At 50.2% G+C, this 21765-nt stretch overlaps 1 protein-coding gene across 2 annotated transcripts in view; it reads left to right on the forward strand.

The window, feature by feature from the left end:
* Positions 1 to 21765, forward strand: part of MCC (MCC regulator of WNT signaling pathway) — a 430319-nt gene that overhangs the window by 391578 nt on the left and 16976 nt on the right. For both annotated transcript variants that reach the window (XM_065873958.1, XM_065873959.1), the window contains 4 exons: positions 174 to 357; positions 12874 to 13108; positions 16574 to 16780; positions 21132 to 21232. In XM_065873958.1, coding sequence (XP_065730030.1) covers positions 174 to 357; positions 12874 to 13108; positions 16574 to 16780; positions 21132 to 21232 — 727 coding nt within the window. The remainder of the gene's footprint in view (positions 1 to 173; positions 358 to 12873; positions 13109 to 16573; positions 16781 to 21131; positions 21233 to 21765) is intronic.

Genomic DNA, 21765 nt, shown 5'->3' on the forward strand with positions numbered 1-21765 from the left:
TCGGTGAAGAGCCAGGCCCAGGACGCGCGTCTCTTTACTGGCATTCACCGCTGGACTCCTCTCTACTGCGCCACCCCCCCCACCCCCCCCCCACCGAGTAACTGGCTACTGATTGTCCAGACTCACTCCTCTGGACCAGCGCTGATTAACCCATTGGCTTCTCTGCCATGCAGGAGACCCGTCAGGGGATGAAAACATCACTCAGATGCTCAAGCGAGCTCACGACTGCCGGAAGACAGCCGAGAACGCCGCCAAGGCCCTGCTCATGAAGCTGGACGGCAGCTGCGGGGGAGCCTTTGCTGTGGCCGGCTGCAGCGTGCAGCCTTGGGAGAGCCTGTCTTCTAACAGCCACACCAGGTAATTCTCGGCCTTTCTGCCGCGAGCTGGATGCGTGCCCACAGGTAGTCCGCTCGCTAGGCTTGATGTGCAGTGACCTGGCTCTTAAGGACTGTGAGGCTTGCTGGAAGACAGAATTCTACCCCAACCCCCACCCCCCCCAGCTTGCAGCCTGCTCCCGGGAATCAGAATGGGAGAGCTGGAAAGCGCCTTCTCACTTCACCAGTGTGGGAAATGCCGCCCAGAGAGAAGGGGTGATTTGCTCAAGGAGGTGGAACCCAAACCTACCTTTCTGTCCGGTACACTTCCCCCTTTTGGTTCTACCCTCCATTTCGTTATAGTCCTTGATTTTCAAGAAGTATTTGGGGCGGTGAAGAAGGCCCATGTGCTGCAAATGGTCCTTAAGCACGCAAGACCCAGACCGCATCCTATTTCCAGGCTCCATTCTCTCCCTTCGTCTTGTGCCTCTGTCCTTTGTAAGCCCCCCTCAGGCAACAGACTTCCCTTCTCTCACCTCTTTGCCTTGTAGAGTGATGCATAATCATAGCTGTGCTTGGCAGACACTTAGTCATGAACCTGGGCTCAAGTTCAGTATCTGTGGATCTAGAAAACTGAAGTGGGTACTTGAAAATGATGGGGAGGGGCTTCCCTGGTGGCGCAGTGGTTGAGAGTCCGCCTGCCGATGCAGGGGACACGGGTTCGTGCCCCGGTCCGGGAGGATCCCGCATGCCGCGGAGCGGCTGGGCCCGTGAGCCATGGCCGCTGAGCCTGCGCGTCCAGAGCCTGTGCTCCACAACGGGAGAGGCCACGAGAGTGAGAGGCCCGCGTTCCGCAAAAAAAAAAAAAAAATGGGGAGGAAAGCAGTGAACACCTTGCTAAGCATAATTTGCGGAAGCCATTGGATTCTATTGGATGTGAGTAGAGGGTCAGAATGAAACTTTTTCTAATGACCTTCTCATTTCTTGCCACCAAAACTCCTAAAAACTGAATGCCTTCCCTTTTTCTTTCTTTCTGTAAAATTATAGTTGATTTACAATGTTGTGTTAGTTGCTGGTGTACAGCACAGTGATTCATATAGATATAGAGATATAGAGATATATGGTTATATGTATTTGGATATATGGATACATATGGATATATGGATACATATATATGGATATATATATATATATGGATTTTTTTTTCAGATCCTTTTCCATTATGGTTTATTACAAGATACTGAATATAGTTCCCTGTGCTATACAGGAGGACCTTGTCATTTATCTATTTTGTATATAGTAGTTTGTATATGCTAATCCCAAACTCCTAATTTATCCCAGCCCACCCCCTTTCCCCTTTGATAAACATGTTTGTTCTCTATGTCTGTGAGTCCATTTCTGTTTAATAAATAAATTCATTTGTGTCATATTTTAGATTCCACATATTAGTGATATCATATATTTGTCTTTCTCTGTCTGACTTCACTTAGTGTGATAATCTCTAGGTCCATCCCTGTTGCTGCAAATAGAATGCCTTTCCTTTATATCCCAGTTCTGTCTAGAAAGTACTTTGTTAGAGATTGTCATGTGATAACCAAATCACAAAAGACAGGAAGGGTAACTTACCCCATTTGTATAGGTGAGAAAACCTAGGCTCAGAGGTGAGAGAGTGACTTGCCTAAATAAGGCTGATAGATAAGAGGGAAATCAGAACCCAAGCCCAGGACTTTGGCACCAAGCATATTATTCTTTTCACTAGGCCAGGTTGGATCTCATGATTTAAAAAAAAAAAAAACAGTGTCTGCTTGCAGGTCAAGTGACCAAAGCCACATAAGGGTGGATTCAATCTTAAGAGTAAAAGGAGAGATACTGATGTTTTTTTCGGTATCTGAGAGAAACTTAATGGTCCCATCTGTCTTTCCCACTGGTAGGACCCAGCCATCTGCCTAAGTGCAGATTTAACTGTCCTGGACCTGGTGCCTCAGGAAAGGGGACATTCCCAGTAACGTACTTGGCCAGGTGCCAGCAAACACAAGGGACTTATTTCCTCTGGACTGCAGCAACAATTGTCTTATTCAGGGTAGCACAGATTATAATTTCTTTTTTTCTTGAAACCAGATTCTTCTGTTTAAACACAGAAAGCAGATGCTCTTCTTAATGACGTTTCCCAATGTGTATAATCTATAATTTCCACCTTCATTTAGCATAAACATGTAGTTCTCATGTTGTCAGTGATACTGTTCTGTTGCATTAGTGAATACAAGGCTTGGGTTGACAAGAATTGTGTACCCTTTCAGTGGCTTATAAGGGGTGTGTTACAGGTCTTTTGCTCATCCCTCCCCACCTGCAAAATAATTTTGTTGTTTTAATCTAAATCAGAGACAAATCTAGAGCCAGTCAGGAGCGGGAATGTTTTCTCACCAGCTATTCAGTGGGAGACCCTGATTGCGGATATTTCTTAGAAATATTTTAATGTATAGATGAGCCTTGATTTTTGCGACAGCCTCCTTAGAGAAGCTTAATTTTAGGTAATGTACTTCTGTAGGTTGACATAAACTCAGAACATAGTTTCAGTTTGCAAGGATGACCTCACTGAAGAATGGCTCTTGAACTAGATTCAGTGTCCAATGGATCTTTGCATCAAAGTACAGAGACCTTTAGCTCAGATTTTACTCAATTCTCCTTAAAAGTTCCCTTTCATACTCCCACCCAAATCAGAGCAGCTCAGAGAGGGGGGGGTTACAGGCATTCATGTTGGCAACACACGTTCTTGGGACCTGATACGGCCAGACTACTTATGTTCAGCGTGGCTCAGAAAAAAAGTCCCAGACCACCAGATGCTTTCATAATTATAATAATTAATTCTGTTTGTAAATCTTGCCATTCCACTCAGCCATTCTCACATGTCAAGATTATGGAAGAAAGAAAGACAAGAGGCTTTCTGAGTTGGAGGCTTTATGTGGCTCCATCAGTCGCCTCCCCTCCCCCTGTAGCCAGCTGGCAGAATTCTAACCAGAGAGTCAGCCAGCTGTTCCTCCAGGTCTCAGGAAGGGAATGCTGAGTACCAGGCCTCCAGACGCCTTTCTGGCAGCACAGGGCAGCCCCCGGTAACAGCAGGGTCATGGTTTCAGAAGGGAGCAGCTGAGGGGCAGTTACCAGCAAGGAGAATAAAAACGGTAGGCAGCCCATCCGTTGACTCTGTAGTCTGGAGCCCAGGGATGCTGCTGTTTCAGTTTTGAAACGTTTCATTTTTTTTTTGCAAAAATACAGCCATGGCCGCATCAGAAAGTGTCATTATCTTAATGGGCAGAGTAGGTAATGTGGGTTGCCTGGATAGCTTTATCAGTGTATCACAGCAGAGAGGCAAGTGGACGAAATTGATGAGAAGTGGGAATAGGAATTCTCAGTCAAGCCCACCCTTTGGGTCAAGCATCACAGTTTTAGCTCACTGGGTGGAAGCACAATCATCGATCTAAATCTACGAAAGGACGAGGGGCCAAGACAGAGTAGGCCACAGCAAGTCTGTCCTCATGGAGGCTGGACTCCCTTTTGTCCTGCCATCAGGTGTGGATCGGGTTGAGGCTTGTGAGACTGGTGATTGCAGCCTTGCAGTGAGCTCTGGGAACATCCAGGGAGCTGGGGTCCCACCTGGCTGACCGCTCACACTGGGGCGTAATCCCCAAATTGGAATGGAGGGTGGTGGAGCTCCCAGCCCTCACCCTCTAAGTCAGTCTTGATTAAGATGAAGTTTCACTGGGACAGAAAGAAAGGCTGAGGACAGTGGAAGCACGTCCATTGAAAGGGTAAATGGGATTGAAACAGCCATCCAGTTAGGACAGGCCTGTGCTCCACCACCAGCAAGCTTCCGGGCATGAGAGTCAGACTAGGTCTGCCTGTCGTAATAGGCGTCTTTACTTCCCTCTGAAAACCAGAGGTGCTTTCCCCATCCAAGTACCAGGAGAGTCCATCCAAAGTCCTTGGGATTACAGCTTAGAAGTGCTGGTAAATTCTGAAGCCCAGCTCAGACACAGTACGCCACATGACAGCATAGCATGGTGCTCAGGCCTCCTGCGAAAATGTCCTTGTCACTTATCATGTAGGTTCTATGGGAACTAGATAGAGACCTGAAATGCTTTTGCTTTTCTTTTTTTAAGACCTAACTTGCTGATCTCAAAAGAATTATATGCTCATTGTGAAAATAAACTGAACAGTTAAAATCCAAGCATGACATAAAATTCTCCAGGCTAGGACCCTCCCTGGAAAGGACACTGCACACGGTTTGGAGCGTATCCTCACAGATGTAAGTGTCCATTTTTTATGACCTAGACCTTTGGTTGCCAATGACAGAAACATACTCAAATAGCTTAAAAGGGGGTCTCGGTGGAAGGATATCAGGTCTCTCACAGAGGAGCCGCATACCTGGGCAGAGGGCTACAGTGAGCCCGGGCAGAGGAGAACCGGCCACCTGGGCACAGCCGGGCCAAGCCACACCTGGCCAGTCTGGCCTCCGCACACGGCTTTCACCTCTTCCCTGTTGCAGGCTGCTCCCCAGATGACAGAAAACCAGCACACCACCTGCTTTAGTATACCAGGCTGACTGGTTTCTCTGGTGTCAAGTAAGGAAATCCTGGGAAGGAACATCTCGCCCAGCTGGGCTCAAGTGCCTACCCAGTCATCCGTGGCCACGACAGTTCTTGCAGGAGCCACGTGGGCAGAGAGAAGGGGTAGGTCCCAGAAGAAGGCGGAGGGTGTGTTGTCTGCAGACCAACACATGGCATCTTTAAAAATGTGACTCCATCTCATTTTAACCCAATAAGGATCCTATTTAGGTGGACTCTCTCGAAACTTGCTTTTTCCCCTTAGTATTACATTTTTAGGCATCTTTCCACGTGTGTCGTTCTTTTCAGTAGTGCCCAGTCTCCCATTGGATGGCAGTTCGTCATGTATTTAGACAGCTTCCTCTTGTTTGGATGTTTGTATCCAGTTTTTTACTATTAAAACACTGCTGCAGTCACCATCCTTGTCCTTATACCTGCCCCCATCGTGCAGTTTCTGTGGGACCAATTCTGAGAAGCAGAATGTACTGACTCAAAAATGACTGTTGTTTCAGATGTCAAGGAGCCCTTGCATACATGATCCAGCCAGTGTGTGAGGGCCTCTTCCTCCACACCCTTGCTGAAGCTGGGTAGTATACATTTTTTTAATTTGGCCAATCTCTAGGCAAAAACATACCCTTAATATTTTACTCTGTACCTCTTAATTATTACTGATGTTGAAAATCATTTACAGTCACCCCTCAGTATCCTTGGGCGATTGGTTCTAGGACTCCTGTGGATACCAAAATCTGAGGATGCTCAAGTGTCCCTTATATAAAACATTGTAATATTTGCATTGGAACCTACAAACATCCTCTCATATATTTTAAATCATCTGTAGGTTACTTAAAATACCTAATGTAATGTAAATGCTATGTAAATATAGTTGCCAGCACATAGCAAATTCAAGTTTTGCTCTTTGGAACTTTCTGGATTTTTTTTTTTTCCCCCAAAGATTTTCCACCCGCGGTTGGTTGAATCCGCAGATGTGGAATTCTTAGGTAGGGAGTGCCGACTGTAAAATGTTTAATGTTTTTAATGTCAGAGAAATTGTTAGCAGCAGTATAGGTGTCAGGTCTAGATGGTGTCTATCTTGGTGTGTTATCAGCAACCAACTCAGGAGCAGTTTAATATTTGTTTTAGAGATGCCTGGTTCCCAACGCCATCGTAACGGCACCATATAAAGACCTGCAGTAATAGAATCCATCTCCTAAATGTGTCTCTCATTTTGCCTTCCACTGTCAGCTGAGTTTCTGGAACCAGGCAGTTTTTGAGGACTTCAGTTATCTGGCAGAAGATTTCACCTACCCATGTAGTCATCCCCTGGGTATCCACCGGGGATTCATTCCAGGACCCACCACGGACTCCCCCGGCCCCCATCATAAACATAGTACTGTATTTATTTTTAAAAACCCACGTGTAAATGACCTGCACAGTTCAAGTTCATGGTGTTCAAGAGTCAACTGTATTTTTTTAGATAATTTTTCCTCCCCAAACCGCTTCTCCTTGAGAATTCTGATAATCCTTTGAGAACGTTCAGACCTAAGAGGTTTGGATTGTGTTGAGTACTTTCAGTCCTATGTGACAAAGAATTGTCAGAAAAAAAAAGGGGGGCATGGGGGGATACCCAGTACAACACTGCAAAGTTCAGGCAGTTGACAAGGCCCAAGCTTCTGCTTAGAGGAGCGGGGTCGAATGTCACTGGCCTGACCCCCTCCTTCAAATAAATGTAAAATGCTCAGCCAACAGAAAGCCCCCTAGTGGCACTTTCCTTCTGAAAATGAGCTCCTCCTTGGTGTAAATGAGATCCTAACTGGGGCCAGGTAAGACATTGATAAAAACTTCAGGAAAAATCCGCCTCTGGTTTTCAAGGCAAAAGAAATAATATGTTCTTTTCTCTTTCTGCCGAGACAAGATGAGGAAGCTGGAAAGAAAAAAAAAAAGGGTTTTTCTTCTAAAAGCAGGGTGGGGAGTTGTCTTCAGGACAGGGCTGGGACATGGTGGAGAGGGACAGAAGAGAGGACATTTGAAATCGACGGCTGCTTAAATAAACTGCTGTATCTGCGTCCCACTGTGAACAGGGCAGGCAGGAGCGTGGGCTGCCCCAGGCTGGCCGGTGTGCGCTCATGTGCGGTGAGCAGACAGATCAGCTGTCAGCTGGCGACTAATGGACGCAGAGCAGAGCCAGCTGAGGGGAGCTCAAGCAGAGAGCATCATGGTAAGGAAGGAGAAACCCACGCAACCTGGCCCAGCTCCTCGAAAAACCGGGGGAGAAGGCAAAAATGTGCGGCCCCGGAATCCTGGGACCAGCTGGGGTTTGCTTCCTCTGCAGCCCTCCCCGCAATCCCTCTCACCCTGGAGAGGAAGAGTAACTCGGCCCACTGGGAAGGTGATTTATTCCCCCTTGACAACTGAGCTCACCCGGCATTCCGAGCCAGGAGAGTTAATGGATGACTTAACCCCAGCCCGGCAGCCGGCAGCCGGCGGCAGGCCCTCAGGAGACCGACAGCGCCTTTGTCTGCAGGAGGCCGGAGAAAAGGCCATGGCTTCCCCTCCTCTTACCATTGTCATAATCATATTCCGCGGTGGTCCATTAAGAGCACAAAGCAGAATTGTAATTAACCTCGCCTGATCTGTTCCCCGCTGGTGTCCTGGAAGGGAGAGAGGGAAGCTGGAGAGGGGCAGCAGGGCTAGGTGCTTACCTTGAAATTAAACTTTCCCCTGGAAAAGCACTTTACAGCTCTCAGCTTCCCACAGGGGTAAAATCAGTGGAGGGAGATCTTTTGTCCTTTTTTCTTTTTCTTCCTTTCTTAAAACTATACCCACAGCAGGGATGGTATAACAAAAGCCTTCCCCACCTGGCCTGGGATCGGGCGCCAGGCCCTAGAGGGTTCCAGGATCCCCCAAAGCCTGGCAGCCTCTGCCCTCCCCCCCCCCATGTTGGTGTCTCCCAGGCAGTTCTGGGGGTTTGCAAGTCCGGTCAACACTTGCTGCTCTGCTTCCCCCGCAGATGGGTGGTTTTCTGCAGGACCTGCTAGGTGGCTGACATCCCTGGAGGGAGGCCCTGAGCCTGATGTTGGGTGTCTCGGGGCCACTGGCACAGCTGTGCTTCCTCCCCGCCCAGATCAAGTGCTGTGTGTGGGCTGCCAGCTTCAGGACCCATTGTCTCATTTCCATAGCCTGGTGACATGGCAACTGTTAGTATCCCCTTTGTCACAGCCCAGAAAGGTTGGGTGATTTACTCTGGGCCATAACGCTAGGCATTGGCAGAGGAAGAATGTTTACTCAGGTCTGCCTGATGTCAGAGACCTGCTCAGAATCACTGGTACCCACCAGGTCAGCCCAAGAGCACGGTGGCTCTCCCTAGAGAATTTGTGATGGGGTGCCGTTACTTCACAGGCTACTTTGCAAATGCCCAGTTATCCTGTGGGGTGGACCAGTTGTTCTCAAACCAGGCTGTGCCTCAGAATCAGTGGGAGAGTGCATTATAACGGATGGCTGGTCACCCCACCCCCCACCCCTGAGTTCCCGACTCTGTGAGTCTGGGTAGTGGGGCCTGGGAACATGCATTCCTAACAAGTTCCATGGGGATGCTGCCATGGTCAGCCCCTCGACTGCTCTTTGACAACCACTGGGGAACACCAGTCCCGCTAAATGGAAAATATGCCAACATATTATCCTTTCAGGGCCTGCAGAATAATTAAAGAACTCTAGCTTCTACTGTCCTTAGAGTTTTGAAATTTTTGTTAAATTTTTTATTGACGTATAGTTGATTTACAGTGTTGTGTTAATTACTGCTCTATAGCAAAGTGACTCAGTTATACATATATATATATACATTCTTTTTCATCTTCTTTTCCATTATGGTTTATTACAGGATACTGAATATGGTTTACTCTGCTGTACAGTAGCGCCTTGTTGTTTATCCATTCTATATATACCAGTTTGCATCTGCTAATCCCAAACTCCCACTCCATCCCTCTCCCAGTCTCCTCCCCCTTGGCAATCACCAGTCTGTTCTCCATGTCCCTGGTTCTGTTTCTGTTTCATAGATAGGTTCATTCGTGCCATAATTTAGATTCCACATACAAGTGATATCATATGGTATCTGTCTTTCTCTTTCTGGCTTCCTTCACTTAGTATGATAATCTCTAGTTGCATCCATGTTGCTGCAACTGGCATTATTTCGTTCTTTTTTATGGCTGAATAATATTCCATTGTATATAGATACCATATCTTTATCCATTCATCTGTTGATGGACATTTAGGTTGTTTCCATGTCTTGGCTATTGTAAACAGTGCTGCTGTGAACATAGGGATGCATGTGTCTTTTTGAATTACAGTTTTTTGGGGGGTTTTTTTTTGTTGTTGTTGTTTTGCGGTACGTGGGCCTCTCACTGTTGTGGCCTCTCCCGCTGCGGAGCACAGGCTCCGGACGCACAGGCTCAGCGGCCATGGCTCACGGGCCTAGCCGCTCCACGGCATGTGGGATCTTCCCAGACCGGGGCACGAACCCGTGTCCCCTGCATCGGCAGGCAGACTCTCAACCACTGCGCCACCAGGGAAGCCCCAAAGCGACTTTTAATGAAAAGAAGAACTACAGTTGTAAAGTGAGCCTCTCGTGCTGGGTCCCAGCTTCACGGGAAAGGATCTCCTACCTGAAGCTCCTCCCCACTCACTGGAAGAGCAGTGTTGCTATTTCCCAGCAGCACGCTGTCTAAACACGTCATGCCTGGGAGCACATCTCCACACTCAGCCCCGTGCAATGCTCCGTGAACAGGGCCACAGCTTCAGTTCGCTCTGATTTTGTGGCTCATGTGTGGAAACTTAGGCATCTGTCCCTCCACGTTGACAGTCCATGAAGTTGACAGTCCATGAAGGCAAGCTCCGAGTTCTGTTGAATGGTTTTGTGTAAGGCATGCCTGTCACCGAGCTGTTTGCAAAACAGGTCTTTACCGAAGAAGGCTGAGATCCTGAGGGAGGGACCCTGTTTCCTCCCTAGGATGAATCCCTCTTGTTGGGCAGCTGTCATCCTCAGAAGCCCCCGCTGGCTCCTCAGCGCCCTCTGCTGGCGGTACCGGTTGCTCCTTCATGCTTTTCTTGGGCTGCTTTGTTTCTTTATGCAATTGCACCTGAAGTGTTCCAACTGGAGGGTATTGCTGCTTGTCCCATCTCGTCCTTTTTAAAATACAGCTTGAGAACGCATAACATTGATGATGAGTAGTTTTTAACCTACTTCCTGCCTTCTCAGCTTCCACCGTCTCCCCCAAGCTTGTTGCAGTAGCCTCCAAAAGGTCTCCTGCCTCTGCCCTTGCCTCCCTGCATCTCTCCTAGTACAGCAGCCAGAGGGATCCTGTTAAAATGGAAGGCAGATCATGTCACTCCTCTATTACAAACCCTCCAGTGGCTTCTAATTCTAGAGAAAAAGACACAACCCTTATGAGACCCTATGTGATGTGGCACGCTGCCCCCCACATACACACCCTCCTGTCTGACCAGCTCTCCTCCCTCTCCCCTGGCTGACCCCCATTCAGCCACAGTCTTATTCTTGCTGGCCAGCCGGCCTTGCTGCCTCAGGGCCTTTGCATTTGCTGTATCGTCTGCTTGCCTCCCTGTTCCTCCAGATACCCACATAGCTCCCTTTCTCACCTTCTTCACGTCTACTCCTCGAACTCTGTTCGCAAGAATCACCCCACCCCCTCTTTGTGATCCCCATAACTGCGTCATTTTTCTCCCTGGTACTTCTCCTTGTCTGATGTGCCGTCTGTTTTACTTGTTTGTCTCCCCTGTTAGAGTATGAGTTCCATGAAGACAGAGATTTTTCTAGGGCCTAGAAAAGTGACCCACAGTAAGTACCCCAATATTTCTTGAATGAATGAATGATGGCTATATTTACTGAGTGCTGGGCACTATTCCAGACACTTTCGGTTTACCTCATTTAATCCTCACCACAACCTTGGGAAGGATGTACTGTATTACCTTCATTTTAAAGATAAGGAACTAGGCACAGAGAGTTTGAGTCGTGCTACCTCTAAATCTGCCAAGCGTATAAGATGCTCCGGTCCCAGGTAAAGGCAGCACCGCTGTATTCAGGTTCCCCAGAGAAACGGAATCAACAGGTGTGTGTGTGTATGGATGGAGAGGCTGATTGATTGACTGATTTTAAGGCCTCAACTCATTGGATGAGACCCACCTACACTACGGAGGGTAATCTGCTTTACTCAGTCTACTGATTTAAATGTCAATCACGTGTGAAAAATACCTTTGCAGCAACATCTAAGAGGGGTGTTCGGCCAAGCAGCTAGGCACCATAGCCTAGCCCAGCTGACACGTGTAACTAGCCATCACAGCCTCTGAAAAGGTGTTGTGTGTTGGTCAGACTCACCTTGCTCCCTTCATCTCTAAGGAACATCCCACCTGTTCTGATGGGGGTTGGGGGGTGAAGGATGGTAGGGGACCTCAGAGAGTCTGTGGTGCTTGGGAGCTTCCGGTCCTGGCAGGAGTTCTCTGACCTGAAGACCACCCCAGGCCCTAGGAAGTTCTCTTCCTTGTGTGCATGGCCTACCATCTCTTCTCACCCTTCTCTTCCCGGAAGCCTCGACTTCTTGTTAACGTGTCACATGCAAGAGTGGAATGGCCCTTGGTCACATCGAGGTTACGGGGAGGAGATACATCTGCTGTGTTGGGGTCTTGGCCTGTTACCCCTGTTCCAGTGTGAGCTGAGGAGGGCAGGCCTGGCCTCAGGGCAGCCAACAGCCTATGGATACCAGTCCCTGCTCCTGGCACAGCTTCCAACAACAGGAATCTTGGGGAGACAGGGCTGTGGAATGGGGAGACTGCGGCCCAAGTTTCCGTCCTCATGACCAGGCAAGCTACTTAATGACTCAGAACCTCTATTTCCAAATCTGTAACGACAGAGATGATCATGCTGACCTGCACTGTTGTGATGAGAGTTAAATGGGTCCCTGCTTGTTTCTCTGCCATCTTTCCAAAGCCAGTTCCATAAGGCCCACGTCAAGTGTAGGTGGGTCCAGAGAAACCACCGTAGGTGCGTGCTGGCCTCAAGTGCTTGAGAACTGGGTAGAGTGGGCTTCATTCTGAGCCAGTGGGGACAGCCTACAACCATCTTGAGCACCAAGCCTCAGTTTTCCTGTGGTTCTCACCCTTCCATGGTACTCTGGAACCCACAGAAACTTTCATGGACCACCACATTCCCGGGGTCCAGCCCTAGGTGCTCCTCAGAACTGCCAGCCCCTGCTTGGTCACCATTCAGCATGGGTGGCCAAGGGCCCCTCGGACCAGCCTGAGTCCCTGTGGTGGACTTTATACTCAGCCATGATACAGAGGATCCCCCATCACTACCACTCCATCCAGCTGCCACCCCCAGGGGACTGCTGTCAGCAGTCTGAGATGTGTGCGTGCACAATGCGTATGTGTACACACACACACACACACACACACACAATCTGTAGGTCATGCCATAGGTATTTTGTTCTTCACCTTGCTTTGCTCCCTTAACATATCCCTTTTTTTAAGTCCTATGCATATATACACCTATTTTTATGACATATTTTTCATCCTATTTCCTCACTCAAACTCTCTCCACCATTACCATAATTATTCCTGTAATGTCCACATCATGTCCTTCTTTTTGATATGTACTATAATTCACTAAACCTAGCATTCCGTGAAACGTCTTTGTACGTGTGTATCTTGCTGCTTCTGTGGAATCATTTCCTTAGACTTCATTTCTAGGGTCCACACCTTGTCTTAAAGGGTGTAAACATTTTCTGATACTCATTTCTCTCCCAAAAGGTGCTATGCCATGAATAATGCTTTCTTCGTTGTTGTTTTTGGATTACCATCTAAATACTGTTGGAGAGGGGAGGGTGTGGAGAAGAACGAGGGGGAGAAGACCTGCTGGCAGCGACTGGAAGTGCGATGGGTTTTCTTTGTCTTCTCAGCACAACCAGCTCCACAGCCAGTAGCTGCGATACAGAGTTTACTAAGGAAGACGAGCAGAGGCTGAAGGATTATATCCAGCAGCTCAGGAATGACAGGGCCGCGGTCAAGCTGACCATGCTGGAGCTGGAAAGCATCCACATCGATCCACTCAGCTACGACGTCAAGCCCCGGGGAGACAGCCAGCGGCTAGACCTTGAAAACGCGGTGCTGATGCAGGAGCTGATGGCCATGAAGGTATCCGCGTGGGGGGCTCTTCTCAGACCCGCGTCCCGTTCACTCCGCTGTCACCAGGAGGAAGTATGAAAAGGCCTCTCGGTAGTGGTCAGCCCAGCCGTGGTCAGCCACCTCTCCCCTGGAGGACAGGCAGGGCCTCGTGTGTAGACAGGGATGGTTTCAGTACGTCTGGGGGTCACTTGAGCTGGATGTGTTCCTGGAGAGGTGAGCTGAGCACTGGAGAAACCTCAGGGGGTCCCAGGCCAGAATGGAACACCTCGTCTCCAAGAGAAGGCAGGAGAGACCTCTGCGGTGGTGGGGGTTGAGGGGGAGCAGCCTCTGTCCGCGTGAAAAGAGCCCTGGTCTCCAGAACACTTGCAAGTGCTTCCCGGGTTGATGCTGACGTTAAGGTGAGGCGGGGAGAACGGGGCGAGGCCAGTTGCGGCATTTGGACAAGAGCCCTGGTTTCCTGACCCCCTTGCCCCTGTGGTGTTGTGTGGAAGATCGGTAACCCTCATCCCCGTCACCCTCCGGGGCGACTTGCTCAGCACATCCCTGCCCTCCGTGGCTGCTCGAGCTGGAGTCTGGGTGAGGCCTGGGAGGACTTTGGGCTGTGGCAGCAGATTCAGGTCAGATATTGGCCTCAGCTCAGACCCTCACTTGACTCCCGCTAGGGAACCCTCATGCAACGTTGGCTGATTTTCCCCCCTCGCTGCCCACGAGCCGGGCATTGTGTCCATAACCGCGGTGCCTTTTCCCCTCTCTGTGGTCCTTTGCACCCTGTGGCATGAACTGTGAAGCTGCCCTTCCATGACTTCTTCCAAACATCATGTTTCCTTTGACCAAGGACTCCAGATTTCTTTTATGTTCAGGCCAATATGTTGTGCGATAAATTCAGTGTTATTTTGGCCAGGAAAGATACTTTTGGTGAAATAAAAGCTCTGATATTCCCTTTGCTACACGCACATAAAATGTATACGCATCAGAGAAATTTTCCCAAAAAACAGGAATTATAAAAAGCTGGAAGAAAGAGAACCCATAATATCGTGACCCAGGGGCAGCCATTGGGTTCCCTCACTAGGAGTTTTTTGAAGAAAAACATCAGAGCCACCTCCCTTCCCTGTATGTCCCTAATAGTGTGTTCAGGGATGCGTGCTTGCCCACACCAAGTCCATTGCTGCAGATTTTGTCGGATTTCACCATTTTGTTCTAGGCTACAACTGCTGGGTTTTTTCACTTCTTGTACTTGGTCTTTAGTAAACAGCTTTTGATTCCTAGATGATTGACGTGGCTCCTTCTCAAACCCACTCTTCTTTTTTGAATATCCCGTCCTTTCATTGTGACTCCTCTTCCTCTTTCTCTTTAATTGCTTTAAATGTTTATTTTCTGTCTTCTTCCTTGTGAATTCTGGTTCTTTACATGCCGATTCTACCTCACCGTGACTCACTTCTGTTTTCTCTTCGCGCGCGTGTGTGTGTGTGTGTGTGTGTGTGTGTGTGTGTTGGGAGGAGAACGTGGGTGCCAGCTCCCCCCTGGCGGAGGTTGTGTCTTCCGTGGGGTCCCGCGGGTCCTGGGTGGAGATGTCTCTGTAAACGGTTGTGTCCTTAGATCTGTTGGGACCCGCGGGTTTCAGAGGTTTAGGGCTAGTTTTTGCCATATTCTTGGCTGATATCTACACATGCCTCATGCCTACATGATTCCTCAGAAGAGGCTTTTCTTTCTTCTCCCACCCGAAGCCTGAGTGATGACACGTTTCCTCGCCACACCCTCACCACAGGGAGGAAGTCTTCTTGTCTCCTCTCGAGGCGGCACTTGGAGAGTCCTGGCTCCTGGGCGGGGGGCGGGCGCTCTCAGTCCTGGCTGTCTGCCCTGCCCTTGCATAGGTGCTGGGGCCTTCCTGCCTGCCTGATGCCTCAGGAGGCCGGTGCTGTGGCCACCTTGCCTTTCCTCTTGGGTGGAGGGCCTGCTTCCGGCACCCATGGATCCATCTTTCCTTCTTTCGAGCTTGTTTGTACGGTGGTTCTGGGTATGACGGTCCACGTTAGCTCAGGATGCAGTGCTGTCAGAGCCTTCAGAATCCAGCTTCTGATGGCAAAAGATGAGAAGGTTCAGTGTACGGAGACACCTTTAGGCCTGGTTCTATGTCATGGTTAGGAAAGGTCTGGCATCTTCTTTCCAGTGGTCGCTCAGCTTGGCACATTGCCTTCTCCGTGGCTAACGCCCCCAGCCCTGAGTACGACTAGCCGCGGTGGGTACCCTCTAGGTGTTTCCCCATGTTGGCGGTGAGAACATCTACTCCCCAGGTCTGGCTTGCCCAGGAGAGCACAGCAGGCCTGTGGCTTGTCACCTCAGAGGAGGGTCACTTCGGGGGTGACCTTGGTGAATCCCTTTCAAGGCAGTGCCCCCGTGTTATGAAGTAAGATGACAGAGATAGCTGGGGAGACTGACCGGATGGTCACGGGGTGTTGGACTTGCCCTCCAGCAGAGGTGAGGGACAAGAGTCATGCGTGGGCTCACCTTGAAAGCGGGGCCGGGGAGGGGGAGTATAGCTAGTGGTTACCTGGGCTCTGAGCCAGACGTCCCGGGTTTAAACTGGGGCTCCACAGTTTACCCAGTAATTGTGGGCTGAGCTGGTGGATTTCCCTCTTCATTCCTCAGTTTCCCCTCCGTGAATGGAAATACTCATAATACCTCCCTCAGGTTGGGAGGATTAAGTGAGTGACTTAGTGTAAACATTTAAGACAGTGTTACATGCTCAGTAAATGCTGGTGATTACCACTGGTTCCCGGCTCTGGTCCCAGGACAGCACGGTCCCATTTGGGAGTCACTTCTTTCTCTCCATAGCCAACTCTGATTTGGCTTCTTTAAGATACTTGAAGAAGTTACCTGAGGCGTAGTCACCCGGGAAGGGCTCTGTTTCAATTTCGTTTCATTTGGGGCCTAAAGTAGAGAAGAGCTGGGGGCAGTATCATTGCTCTGCACGCTTCCCAGTGGCCTGGCACAGCTCAGGGCCCCAGACTGCCATCAGGGGTGATTAAATATGTGGATTGGTGCTATGGAAAGTGGAAAAGGAAATGGGAATTGGAAGGGACCTAGTCAGACCCAGCCTTATATGAATGACCCTTTTACAACCTCTTTGATGGCTAGCCTCTGCCTGCCAGAACACTGGTTTCTGTCGTGGCTGATGAGACCACTGGGGACGTGGGCGTGGGGTGTTCCAGTTGTTAGAGAGGTTTTCCTTATAGTGAGCCAAGGTCTGCTTGCCACTGATCTCAGTTCTGGTGCCTAGTGACAAGCGCATGGCTTGGTGCACGAGTCCGTCCTTTAAGATGTGTGAAGGTGGCCATCTAGTCTCCTCGGGGTCATGTTCTCCCCAGCTACCCAGTGATACCTCCCTCCGGGCTGTGGGTGGTAGCTACAGACCCCCTTCCCCCGCCCAGCCCTGCTCTCACCCCGTGGGCGCCTCGTGCGCTCTGTGCTCCGCAGGAGGAGATGGCGGAGTTGAAGGCCCAGCTGTACCTCCTGGAGAAGGAGAAGAAGGCCCTGGAGCTGAAGCTGAGCACGCGGGAGGCCCAGGAGCAGGCCTACCTCGTGCACATCGAGCACCTGAAGTCCGAGGTGGAGGAGCTGAAGGAGCAGCGCACGCGGTCCCTCAGCTCCACCAGCAGCGGCGGCAAGGACAAGGCCGGCAAGGTAGGGGCACAGGGACCCTGGGGCTCGGGCCTCACCACCTGCCCAGGTCCCGCCAGCCACTGCCCACTAACCTGCTGCCTCAGCTTCCTTATTTGCATAGGAGCCGAAAGCCATTCTAGAAATTCGAAAGAAGGGGACATTTTGCGGGCAAAGAAACCAAATCCACATTTTGAAAACATCTCACTTTTACGGACAGTTAAAATTCCATACAATTCAACTGTTCCATACAGTTGAAGCATTTTCACAGATCACGGTCTGATCCAGGGAGCGATCTATGCGGTGGTCCAGGAGTCTGATACTGGTTCCACCTCTTCTTCCTTCTATCCCGTGTCACACAGTGACCATTGCTGGTTGATCACTCTGTACCCGATCATTGCATGTATCATCTCCCTTAAGTCTCACGACTCTCAGGAAAGAAGAGTTATCCCCATTTACGCGAGGATAATGAGGTTTAAAAGAACTGAGGGGGTCTCAACAGCTAGTGAATGGCAGAATCGGGATTTAACCCCAGTTTGGCTGACGGCCACTCCTCCTCTCGTCTGTTTCCTCCTCGACTTCCAAGAGGTGGGGGGCCGGAAGCATTATGAGGCAGAGAAGGAGGTAGGTGAGCCCCGCATTAGCCCGAGGATATCACACAGAGTGGGCTATCGATGATATCATCTTGCAAACTCACACTTTCATTAGCGCACAAGTCTTTTTTTCTAGAATCCAAGCTCATTCCATCAGCCTCTATCTCAGAGTGATTCCAAACACTGCACTGGAGAAAAAAATAGTCCAGACTTTAAAGAAAGATATCCCTCGCCCCAGGGTGCTGGAATTTCTGTGCGTCAGATTTTCTGTTCCTAACAAACGCCAGCTTCTCCTGACCCCACTTTGTCTCAGGCCCAGGACTTGTGGGCCTACGCTGACTTGCTGGTCTAATGAGTGGCCCCTCACGGCCCAGATGCAGTGATGTCTTCACGAGAGTAGTGTACCTGCGAAGAAGGCACCTTGATGATACCGTGTGGCAGCGAAGAAACAGCTAAACAGCTAAGAACTGACGCGTGCTCCACAGAGGCCACAGCTACCCTTTGCCCGCCTCTCACCTGCAAGGGCACCAAGGGAGTCCATAGCCATGGTACCCAGCTGGGCCACTTTCCTGAGGCCCCAGCTGCTTCTCAGTCATCCGATGTTCACGTGATGGATGTGATTTGGTCCAGGCAAGATGCTGGAGGCTGTTCCAGGAGTTTAGATTGCCCTGGAATGGGCAAATAGATGATCACAACGCAGGGACACAATGTTCTTGGGTGCAAGGATCAATGCCCGGTACAAGGGGAGGCCACAAGCCAGATTTGGAGATTCGGGACAGGTTTCCTGAACTGAGAGAGCCAGTGGAGAGTGGGTGCTAGCCTGAGGAAGAGGGCCAGGGCAGACCAGCAAGTCCACCCTAGGCCAGTGGAATGGCAAGGGCAAAGCCTAGAGGGAGGAGGAATCCATACACTGGCTGGGGAGACAAGCCGGCTGCGCCGTCCTGAGGATGGGGAGGAATTGCTGAGGGCTTTTTGTAGGGGGTGAGGTGACACAGTCTGAGCTTTGGAAAGGTCACCATGGGGGTGCACCCTGAAACCACGTGCCCAGTGCTTGGGGAGTCTGATCGTGGTGAGCAGCAGCCTCTGCAGAGCTGTTTCACGCGGGAGGATCTGGGGCTCTGTTCTGTGCCAACAGCTTCCGAATCTTTGCTCAGCCTTTTGAGTTTGTTAGCAGTCACTTTGGGACAGAGCCTGAGAGAGCCCCAGCGTTCGTGTGTGCGCCCTTAGGGAGTGGTGCAAACGGACTACTCAGACTCTTTCCAGAGGCCCAGGGACTGTGCATCCCCCTGGTTCTTAGTATTTATTTCGACTGGGGGAAGCTCTGTGTTTCGTGGAATGGCTTCAAAGAACAGAAATCTCTTTGATGGTAAAGGCCAGATGATTTATTTTTATTTTGTACATTAGGGTAAGGAGCTTTTATAAGAGTGCTCTGTGTTGTTCAGGTAATGAAATTGGAGGAAGCTGATTATTTTGCCTTTCAAAAGTTATATCCAGGGCTTCCCTGGTGACACAGTGGTTAAGAATCCACCTGCCAATGCAGGGGACACTGGTTCGAGCCCTGGTCCGGGAAGATCCCGCATGCTGCGGAGCAACTAAGCCCGCGCACAACTACTGAGCCTGTGCTCTAGAGCCCGTGAGCCACAGCTCCTGGGCCCGCGCGCCTAGAGCCCGTGCTCCACAACAAGAGAAGCCACCGCAGTGAGAAGCCCGCGCACCGCAACGAAGAGTAGCCCCCACTCACCGCAACTAGAGGAAGCCCACGCGCAGCAACGAAGACCCAACGCAGCCAAAAATAAAATAAATTAATTTATTTTTTAAAAAATGTTAGATCCATTTACTATATCAATAATACCTCCCTTCTGGGCTATTCATTTGGTCTTGTTGGTAGATGAGGCAAGCAGTCTGGAGCAGAGGCTGGTATACTGTTAACATTTTAGGATTTTCGGGTCATGTGGACTCTGCCGCAACTACGTAACTTTGCTGTTGCGGAATGGTACTGTGAAGGTAGAGACAATACAGACACAAAGGCACATGGCTGTGTTCTAACACTTTATTTATGGACGCTGAAATTTGAATTTCATATGATTTCTATACATCACAAAATATTCCTTAGAATTTTTTTTTCCATGATTTTAAAAACAAAAACAATTCTTGCCCTGTGGGCCTTTTATAAAAACAGGTGGCAGGCCAGATTGGGGTCTAGAACATCCACACTCGCTTCTGAGGAGGGGGGGGTGTCATGCTTGGTTTAAAACTTTCCCTCCAGCCAGCAAGCTGGGTCCCATATCTTGCCCAAGTGACAGTAGGTTTTTTCACTTCTTGTCTGTGTGCAACAGAGATTACCAGACGTGTTCAGTGAAGGGCACCGGATGAGACAAAGCTGTCCCTTGTCCTTAAGGAGTCTTATGAAATGTTAACCCCGAGGGGAGTCGCTCTATACACTAGAAGAGGGTGTTGGACTCTGGAGAGACTCCAGGGCTGGTGGATGGGGGCTCGGGTCTGCAGGTCGCCAGGCGGAGAGGAGGGAGGGAAAGCAGAGCTGGAGGAGCAGGGGGGTGGGGGGAGTTCAGGTGCTGTGGGCTCCTCCAGAGGAGCCCCGTGTGGTGGCGTTTCTGTGCCAGCGCCCCCTGTCGTCTGGATTTCTAGCGCCAGGTTCATACTTCCCGGAAGCGCTCATTCCATCATGATACAGCCTTCTGTTTACATTCTGTCTCAGCGTAACAGATCACGGGCTTTTTATTCTCAAGCCTGAGCTGTAGTCAGCCCTCTGTAAATGTCTGCTGAGCAAACTATCAGGTGACCACCGTCCCCTGTGCTTATTACACAGCACAGCAGCTGCCCTCTGTCTAAATGCAGAGAAGGCAGAGCGCTCGGAGGGGTGTGAGCGTTGCTTTGTCAATTGTCCTAACTCCATTTAGGATTTAGGCATTCTGGCTCTTATGTTTCCTCATCTGTAAAAGGGGAGGATTTGGTTTAGGTGGTGTCAAAGCTCCTGTCTGATGCTAAGGCACATCTGTGAATGTGTGCTTCTGTTGTCCTCCTCCTTTCCTGGGTCTTCTAGATGATTACACTGAACGCAGTAAAGCCCCTAACTCCAGGAAAGATTGGTTCTCTCCCCAGGGGACGCGGGATGAAGGGAAGGACAACCCAAGGATACATGTGTTTCCCACTTTTATGAGCTACCAGAGGCTTAACCCAGTGGTGAAGGGAACTGACCTGGCATCAGTTGGCATCCTGGTTCCACCGTGTCCCAGCTGAATACCTGGGGCAGTGTAACTTACCTGTGCCCTAGTTTTTCTCCTTGGCAAAGAGGGGATAATGACAGTATCTGCCTCAGAGGATCGTCACGATGATCAGATAAGAGAACCTGTGTGGGGCTTCCCTGGTGGCGCAGTGGTTGAGAGTCCGCCTGCCGATGCAGGGGACACGGGTTCGTGCCCCGGTCCGGGAAGATCCCACATGCCGCGGAGCGGCTGGGCCCGTGAGCCATGGCCGCTGAGCCTGCGCGTCCGGAGCCTGTGCTCCACAACGGGAGAGGCCACAACAGTGAGAGGCCCGCATACCGCAAAAAAAAAAAAAAAAAAAAAAAAGAGAGAACATGTGTGTAGAGAGCTCAGCCCAGTGCGCAGCTCCCTGTGAGTGCTCAGAGCGCGGGGCAGCAGACGGCGGACGTCGAGGGGATGTTGAGGGGCGGAGCTGCCGCCGCCCGTCAGCTCCCGCGTCTGCCTCCGGGCGCCCTCGGCTTGGCTGCAGACCTCACACGGCTGTGTTTACGTCCTCAGGAGTCTGCGGACGCTGCCTCCCCAGCTCTGTCTCTGGCTGAACTGAGGACGGCGTGCAGTGACAGCGAGCTGGCCGCGGAGTTCGCCAACGCCATCCGTCGGTAAGCGCCCTGCTCACAGCCCCGCTGCGCAGTTTATTCCAGGAAGTTTATTCCAGGAGTGACGGCTGGGTGCCAGGTTTTCCCCGCATGCTCCTCATGGAGCATTACAGGCTGCTTGGGAAGGAGGAGGCGCCCATACGGGCTTCTTTGGCCCGGACCTGGAGGCCAGAAAGGGGAATGACGGGGAGAATATATACAGTCATTTCACCTCCAGGTAGAAGAGGCCTCTTTCTGTACTTTCTGGTTGCGGTGTGGCATTGGCTAGAACCTCAGGACTGTGTTAAATGGTGAGGAACAAATCAGGCATCTTTTCATATCACTGGGATGGAATATTGCGAGTAAATTTTGTTGGATCTTTAGGGAATTTTTAACAATTTCTTTGGCTGCTTTATACATGGATCGTATTTCTCAAATACAGAGGTAATTAAGTTGACTGAAGGAAAGAAAAAAAAAAACAGGCATCTTTATCTTGTTTCTAGCTTCAGTGAGAATGCCTCCCTCCCCATCTCTGGCTCTTTCCAATCAGACCACCT

Source organism: Phocoena phocoena, chromosome 3 (genome assembly GCF_963924675.1).
Source record: "Phocoena phocoena chromosome 3, mPhoPho1.1, whole genome shotgun sequence".
In the NCBI taxonomy this organism is placed as follows: Eukaryota; Metazoa; Chordata; class Mammalia; order Artiodactyla; family Phocoenidae; genus Phocoena; species Phocoena phocoena.